Genomic DNA, 8932 nt, shown 5'->3' with positions numbered 1-8932 from the left:
CCCCCCCTACCCCCCCCCCCCCCGAGCATTATAAACTTAACACTGATGGGACAGCTAAGGGTAACCCAGGCATTGGGGGAATTGGTGGGGTATTCGGGACACACAATAGGGACTGGGACTGGGGTATATGGAAAATATACCGCACACCACCAACACTGGCAGAGTTAACTGCATTGCTAAAGGGTCTCCAAATTGCAGAACAAAATGGGTGGATAGCACTGGGAGTAGCCACAGACTCGCCAGAGGTAATAAGAATGCTAATCACAGGAAATATAACTTATGATCCTACTATATGTGAATGCAGGTTGTTGATCCAAAGGATGGCCAGAGTAGTAGTGAGACACAATTACAGGGAGCAGAATAGGGTGGCTGATGCACTGGCAAAGGAGGGAGCAAAAAAAAAATTGGGAAGAACTACCATGCTATCAGTTCCTCCGATGTTTGCAAATGAATTATTTTGGACAGACATCTTGGAAACTGAAGTAACTAGACATTTTTTGGCTTGTAATTTTGATACACCGGAAGAAAACATGTCTGTATTAGGAGGATTGCAATATCCCCTAGTTAACCAGCACTCTGTAATGTAATATATATATATATATATATAAAAACACTTAATTTTAGATAAGTACTCATCTATTGAAGAGTTTTGCAAGTGCATTTAATTATGACAAATGGTCCAGATACACATATACAAGGATATCATATTTTCGACTAATAACTATAAAGTTATGAAATATATTTAACATATGACATTAATTTACGATTGGTTTTGTTTACAACTTAAAAGTTTTCATCTTATTTATGATTGGATGTCTAGTAGTAACTGTTGCTAGTAATATTATGTTTTTATTGAAACTTGCAGGCATCCAAACTGTTCACCTAAAATTATTCTGAAGTCTATTTTTCGGGGTGGGGGGCTGTCCTTCAATTTCGAAAGTCTATTCCGAAGTCTAATAAAAGTGCTAAACACTGTCTTTGGCCATAAAGAATGCGTATAGCCTAGTGGTGACAAATGGATTAAAAAATATAATTATCCATACATATTATTCACCAAAAATGGGTTGAATCATAAACTTTTTAAAAATGGATCAAATATGAATAAGATCCATAGTATTCACTTAAAAAATAAATACTTAATGGATAATCAATGTGTTTAACATTTACAATTGCAAAGAATAATGTGCATATCCATATTATCCACCAGTTAACCTATTTTCCTATAATATAGCCTATAGCAATCACGAAATACATCAATAGAACACAAATTCCTTCTTCCTAATTGACAACCCATGTGAAAGCTCCCTTAAGGCAAAAGAGAGTATATTTCTATGGCAAAAGAGAGTACATCGATGAGATATAATACGCTGTGACTGTGAGCCTGTGACTTATAAAGGTATACTTTGAATTGTAAGGAGCACATCATGTAGGGATATGTTGTGGCTAAAAGGACTAGAATCTTAAATCCATAAACTTCAAATCTTGCCTCTATCCATCTACTAACTCTTAACCATTTTTATCAAAAAATTTAATTCTATCCAAGGATCCATAATCTAAAACTTATGACTTTTAAGTTGTGGCAATAATCAACGTTTTACGGTTTGATTTGGTTATCCTAGTACTTAACCTGTATTTTCATTATTAGCTCACTTCCTTATGATACACGAGCACATGGTACAGATTATGATATATTATACCGATGTTGTCTACACTATGAATAAGAACTCTCTATTTTTCCTCCCCTATTTTTGATAGAAAGAGAATAAGCGCTATTCATTGAGAGAGGATTTGCCACTTTTGAACGTAGGATTACTTTGTGGACACCACCAACTAACTATGAAGTCTCCTATTGCACCATCAGTTATGAAATATTGTCTCTTTATACAAGTTATGCCGTTGAGTCCACAAATAATCTTTGTTAACGTAAATAAGAGTAGATAAGTTTGACTAGTCAATGGTGTTCCTTTGTTAATTCTCATAAATATTAGTTAAAAGTTACTTTATTCCATAATAATAGATGTCTTAGTTTTTGGCATTACTGCAATAGAATTTATACTTTCAGACAATCAAATCATAGTAAGATGAATCTTTAAGTCTACAGAAAACTTCTCCTGTACCTCTTGTACAAAAATATGCATTGTATTTCAATCAAGGCAGAAGGCACATCACATATTCATGATAAAATAGCAACCTATAAAAAACGAAAGACGTGAACAGAATGGATTTAAATAATTTTTTCATGCATGATAAACAAGCACCAGAGAAAAATACCAGATGACAAAGGAGAGCATCACTAAACTACATCTGTTTCAGTATTCCCTCGAAAAAAAGGTAAGAAAATGTATTACTGTACAGTGCAAAGCTGCATATGAGCGCATGTTCCATTTAGTAGGGGCCAGAATGACAAAAAACAGGCAGATCGATTGATCTTAGCAAAAACTGCTATTCTTACCAAATATTGTCAGTAGAAGTTGGCCACTTCATGAGAAACATTATCAGCAACGTCAACTTTCTTTAGAAGCTAGAATGAATCTTCCGGTTCCATCACAAAACCACAAAGTAATCCTGTGGATTATACATCAAACATGTCGATCTCTTATGATAGAATTACTTTATCACCCCTGATACACTGTAGGAAGGAATTTTGCGCAAGGACATATACAAGTACAAACCTTTATGACTCATCTTGTGGTGCTGCCTTGAAGAAGATATGATGCTTTACTACGAACCTAACAAAAGTAACAAATGTCAGCAGGAGTACCCAAATAACTAAGATGATAAAATTTGAAGAGCATTATGTTGTCTACCTTAGAAGCATAAGACCTCAAATCTGTGCTGGTGATTTGACAGGAACAGTTTCTAAGGCATGCACCCCACATCTCACTGATAATTGGTTTATCTTTTAGCAAGGGGTTGCAAAACAGCCAGTTCTCTACCAGAACCAAGTGAATATGCATCTTTAGAAGATCACAATTCTTATCCTTCAGATTGATAGAGATTAGAGATCTCAAGATCTGTTCTTCGTCATGTAGCTGCACATGTATTTAGGGAAACATGCATACACCGGAAAATTGTTATCTTACAGAAGAAAACACATTTCAGGAGCTGGTATGACAAATATATGACAATGACAAGCATGATGCCGCGCAGAGATAATACTTAAATGATAGTGTAATAGTAAAAGCAGATCAAAGCTACCTTGTTATCAAAACATGCTACAAGAAACTGAAAAGCCAGCACACTCCTTAGATGCTTAGTACGAGGATTCCCTCCGGTTACAATCTCCACAGATCTCAAGCAGTTGACATCAGTAGGAACTCTGAAGTAATAACTTTTACCATTATACAACTTCAACGCAAAGAATATAAACATAAATATGAAACTTCCAAACACTCAGATCCATCAAAGCAGGCAACAAAAACATAAAGCTCTAAGTAAAAATCAAAGAGATGAGCAAATAACAATGTATATGATTTAAGATGCAAAAATGCCAAACATAGAACAATTTTGACTTCTTAACATGCTTTGCAAATCAGTCTCTTGATAAATAATCCAAATAGAAATTTTCACTCTCTACTGCAGCGATAAAATGAATCTTTTCCAGCTGAAAGGTGTACGTTCCAAATTTAATTTCACCAAAGTTTGTATTCATATACAACTTATCTTATTCTTCCACTAAAATTATCTCTTTGTACCAAGTGGAGGAGGGATAAGATCCAACCATGTACGGAAACAATTAATTTGAGGATTAGAGGTACTAAATTAATTCAGAACACTATCAAACTAATAGTAAAAAATAACTGTTATATATACAACAATATATACCTGCAGGTGACGGATTTTGCTATTTTCTGACAGCTCGAATGAAAAGCATCATCACTAAAGAAGCTAATAAGGGAGCGCAAGCAATCATTCAACGCTGAAGATAGGCCAAGAAGTTGCCGGTCTAAAAAGAGATAGATCACTGAAGTAATCAGATCTTCTACCTCCGAAGTTGAGAAAATTGAACATGTAGTCCTACCAAAAAACGAAAATGTGAAGATTGAGATTTAAGATAATGCCATGATTCAGGATTAACATAACCAGAATGATTCTGATCAAAGGTAGGTACCAAATTATTTAGCATTCAACATGGCTGACATGGCTAAAATTCCTAATTTCTAAACATTTGCATCAGTTATAAGAATGTTTAAAACCCCAAAAACACAAATAAAGCTCCAAAAATTGACAGGCTAATCACGTACCTTGCTTGGCAACAAACGGAAACATACTTTATCCAGGATTTGATATTTTGAGGCGGTCCAGCAGAATCAGAATCTAAGACACAGCATACAAAGTTGTGAGAATCTGTAACTGATAAGTATAAAATAAGGCCCTTGTAATAACTCTATATTAGTACTCAGTCTTCTAAAAGACGGACAATTGTTGCTACCAGGGAAGTCAGACTAAGGAGAAAATTTGTCTACCTCCATCGACAATTTCCATGCTAGATAAAGATTTGGAAGGGGAATCCAACAGAAAGCCATATACTTCAAGTGCTCGCCTCAGTTCTGAATGGTTCGGCAACCATTCCATCTCAAATGTTACATCATCAACCTTACAAAGCATGAGAGCGAAAATAACTCAAGAAATTTGCATTAACATATAGAGCAATATATGTTCATTCGTGGTGGAAAGATGAGAACCTGATTTTCAGGTAAAAGAAGAGAACACCAAAATTCACATGCTGCTTCCCTCAACTCTTCTTTTGGTGAATATAACACTGAGAAAGCATAAGGCAATTGTAACTATGGAATCACTCAATCTCTATAGTGGGAAAGTGTTGCTACTTACTGAGACTAAAAGTCCATGTTGCTATGGACTTTTCAACTAGACAATGATTTTTGACCAATTTCAAAAGCCAACCATGCACAAGCAATCCCTCCAGAAATGCTTCTCCTGCAATAACATTCACGGATGTAGAACCACTCAGTTAATCTCCAGCTAAATTGGTTAAATTACTCGTTTGAATATCCTAAGAACTTGTCCTTGAGTTGTACCTACAACGAATTCAACATAGAGCTAAATGTAGATAGAGATGTCAGTAACAAAGCACAATAGTGACTAATACCACCAGAAATTGGGGGGGGGGGGGGGGGGGGGTTGGCGAAGCACCTTCTTCTGGTTTGAGTTCAAACAAGGAATTAACTTCATGCCCCATGAAGGTCTGCAAAAGGACACAACTCCTAAGCTCGGGAAAAGTCAGCAGGGGCATAGTTTTCTGCAGGTCGGACAGGTAAAGATACATATTACATTTCATTCAAAACCAAGATGCCATCAGAGTCAAATGAATGCTATAAAAACGTCTTAGTTCATAGATAAAACCTGGTCTCCAAAAACTCGAAGACCCCATAATGGCATCTGATCATCAGTACTTATTTCATTCATCTAAAAAACAAAGACAAAAAATTCAATGTTACCCAACATTAGGAGCAAAGTGAGAATAATATTCCACTGGAAGAAAGGAAAGATAGATTCATGCCTGTTGTTGGCATTTGTCAACATAGTTATGAAGCTCTGCTTCTCTTGTATCCCCATCATCATCTGAATCATAGGACTTCTGGATCTTTGCACGTTTAGGTTCCTTCTTAGGTGTGTCACTCTTCACTTGGTAAAAATCATTCAGAAGATCATCTAAGTCGATTACCTTTTTCCTAGGAAATACAGATTAGTTGCACAGAGAACGTAAGACAGTACCACAAAGTTAAGACCATTCAATTGGCAGAATAAGCAACGACGAAATGAAATGGACAAGAGACTAGCCTGTTTCCAGTGCGATATTCTCCATCAAGTAATAAAATGAATACCCCATACATATTCGCTATGTCAGGGGAAAAAAGAAGAAAAAGAAAAAGAAAAAGAACATAATGGCTATGCTGAATCTTGCCCTATTTCTTGAGTCAACATTGTTTTCATATTGTTCTTGCGTGATGGTGCTTGACAACCACATTCTCTCATTAATTATTCACTCAAATAGTGCTCAACAAGACTTGCTTAGACATAACACATACCAATTCATAAGGACGATAGTTTAATCCATACTATATTTGACGACGGATGAGACTATTTTTATACTCTTAAGACTCGTCAAATTTTGGCTCATTTCCGGGGATAGAGTGACGAGTAGTGATCAAATAAGTTATGTTAATGATTTGAGAACCAAATTTTTATTTCATTTCATCTAACTTGTTTCTCACCTATTTTGTTGCACATAGCAAGTTGTGTGCGGGTGCATGACTTGCTCCTCTTCCAAGGAACCAATTCAGTACAACCCAGAAATAGAGAGATCCTTGCAACAACTAAGGAGAGAACTAGCAGAACGGTCACACATTGATCCAGGAAAATATGGGGAAAACCAGGGACTGAACCTTACAGGAGAAACTCAGCAAGCCTAATGACAAACCTAGAGCAGGAAGACTACTTAGAGACTATGCAATGCTGACTTACAATGGTAGACAGGCAAGCATGAGGCGCCCACCAGTGATAGCATTAATTTTGATATCAACCAAGTTGTCATCCAAATAATCCAGCAAATACGTTTATTCAAGTCAAGTCAAGTGAAGATCCGAATATGCATCTATTGGACTTCCTAGAAACTCTAGACACTTTTAAGTACAATGGTGTTTCTAGTGACATGATCAGGCTAAGGCTCTTCCCATTTTACAAATGATGTTGATCAAACTCTATTCCCTAGGCAAATGAAGAATCCTGATACTCATTCAAAAATCATTTAAACAGCCCCAATTTTGAAGAAACTTGTGATCTACCCTGGTATGTCAGTAAGCAGCCTAAACTCTAACTTGTCATTTTGAAAACCTACATCTACCCTTTTTGTTAGAACTTAGACTTTGCGTTGATTGGTTATAACCGGAAAGGTAATGGCTTGACCTAAAAGATAAAGACAAGGTCTGATTATTTATTTTTAACTGTGTGTGGATAAATGAGCTTCAACTACTATTGGCTTGTGACGAGTAGACTCTCTCTATAAATAGTGGCCAACTTCCTTTCCTTAATTATCATAGGAACAACCCTAATCGTATTCTGTTTTCTAGAGTGGGTGGAAAAGAAACTATTCACATTCATCTAAATCGATTCTTTCTGCGTCAAGACAACGTGGTAACGGGTGGTTGTGAAAGTTAGTCTCAGGCTTAAAGGCTAATTACAGTAACAGTTACTATTGCGGGGGTGAACTATTAATCTTACATGTCTACTCTTATAGATTTAAATGATAGGTGCATTAGGCCCTCAATCGCGAAGCCATTGTCCATTTTGGCCCAATCCCTTCTGGGCCACTTCAAGGCTTTTGGGCCTTCACGGTTTTGTCCCCTTGGGCTTTAACCCAAAAGACGCTTCAATAATTGAATCCTAAATTTGCCCTTACATAGCCTTTAACTTAGCTTTTTTCACTTTTAGCCCGCGCCACCGGAAAAGTGAATAAAATTTGTATAATTTTTGTATATAACATACAGAATATGTATATATACAAAAAAATATACATTTTTTCGGCTATTATTTTAAGAACGGTTATACATTGTCATTTTCTCTTTAACTTTCTCCTCTTATTCCGACGTGAAATTTGCTAAAGGCAAGTTTCACAGGAAACGCCCTCTCGACTTGAACCGCCAGCGATCCATGGGTTGTTACAGTATGTCAACCCTAACTAAGATTGCGCTTCTATACTATGCTTAATCTCTCTTACAATCATAAAATTAATTTTTACACCTTTACTCACACTGACTGATATAAAATGAAACAGCCTAGAGGATAGTTAAATTAGAATGAGAAGCTTAAGACTTGGTTCAAGTGAGATTTCTCAAATAAAACACTTAAGACAAACTAAAATAGTTCAACTGTCTTACACTGGTAACTATAGCAATTAGTAAGTGTGGATTGCAACAACCGATTACACAACACTGCTACTTGACTAAACCCTAGATACCCAGCATCTGGTTTTGCAATCTAATCAGCAGGAGAAATAGGATACAGGAAACAAAAACATTGGTGAAAGGAAAAAGAACTTACTTTTTCTTGGTAATAGTAGGGCTAACATGTGTGAGTTCTTCAAATTCAAAATCCAGAGGTTCATCCATTTCTGTCATCCTTCTTTTTTTTCAATTACAGCGAATTAAGCAGACTAACCAAGATTAAACAAAATTATCAGTTTGTGTATAAGGGACAGGATCCGAGCAGAAAATAGTATTAGTATTAGAGTATTAGTACTTGGCTTAGGCTTATGGAGATTTCGAACAGAAAAATGGAACAAATGGTCTTCAATTTTTGTTTTATAACCTCGGCTTTGCCCGGGAAAACGAAACCTTACAGCTTGTTTGGATGGTTGTTAACCATTGTATTGTATCCTATTGTTACGTTAAATACGATGTTTGTTTTGATTCTTAATTAAATTTTATTGTATCGTATTGTTAAATTCGTCGTTACATAATGATGAAATATGTCACTTTATGTAACGACCGATTTGGTGTGGTCGCGTCGTTACCTTGTCTTTTTCTCTCAATCTCACCCTTCATTATTATTAAATAATTTTATTTTATCATTTACCATAATTTTATAAAATAATTTTACTCTGTATCATAATTTTTCTCTATAATATTGCAAATTTATTCTTCATATTGCTGATGCGTGATATCATGAAACGATGGCAAACGACACAATCTATCCAAACATTGTATTTATCAAACGATACAGTACAATACAATACAGTACGATACGATACATTATGAAACGATACGTAAGAACCATCCAAACAAGCTGTTAGTTTCTTTTTCATTTGCATCGTTTCTTTTTTGGACGAATTGCACGTTTGCCCTGCAAATTTTCTATTGTGCCTATTTCATCCCCCTCCCTTCCTTTGGAAGCCAAATTTATAGTAAAAATA

The 8932-nt window shown here is 35.8% G+C and overlaps 1 protein-coding gene across 1 annotated transcript; it reads right to left on the bottom strand.

The window, feature by feature from the left end:
• Positions 1-2216: 2216 nt before the first annotated feature.
• On the bottom strand, positions 2217-8344 carry LOC109236985. The gene is made up of 13 exons (XM_019403226.1): positions 8062-8344; positions 5522-5693; positions 5365-5427; positions 5155-5260; positions 4834-4938; positions 4686-4762; positions 4467-4596; positions 4245-4317; positions 3826-4017; positions 3199-3319; positions 2808-3032; positions 2673-2729; positions 2217-2565 (listed from the first exon to the last, which is right to left on the bottom strand). Exons 1-12 carry the CDS (start codon positions 8136-8138, stop codon positions 2682-2684), a joined length of 1389 nt encoding a protein of 462 aa, XP_019258771.1. The 5' UTR covers positions 8139-8344; the 3' UTR covers positions 2217-2565; positions 2673-2681.
• Between the last annotated feature and the right edge of the window lie 588 nt (positions 8345-8932).

The sequence above is a fragment of the Nicotiana attenuata genome, unplaced genomic scaffold (assembly GCF_001879085.1).
Source record: "Nicotiana attenuata strain UT unplaced genomic scaffold, NIATTr2, whole genome shotgun sequence".
NCBI lineage: Eukaryota > Viridiplantae > Streptophyta > Magnoliopsida > Solanales > Solanaceae > Nicotiana > Nicotiana attenuata.
The sequence above is the reverse complement of the archived record's forward strand: the minus strand, read 5'-3'. Positions and strand labels throughout refer to the sequence as shown.

Coding starts and splice junctions, on each gene's coding strand:
- LOC109236985 (XM_019403226.1), bottom strand. CDS start 8,138: ATGACAGAAATGGATGAACCTCTGGATTTTGAATTTGAAGAACTCACA. Junction 3,320..3,825: donor GCAAAATCCGTCACCTGCAG/GTATATATTGTT, acceptor TTATTACTTCAG/AGTTCCTACTGATGTCAACT. Junction 3,033..3,198: donor TAGCATGTTTTGATAACAAG/GTAGCTTTGATC, acceptor ATACATGTGCAG/CTACATGACGAAGAACAGAT.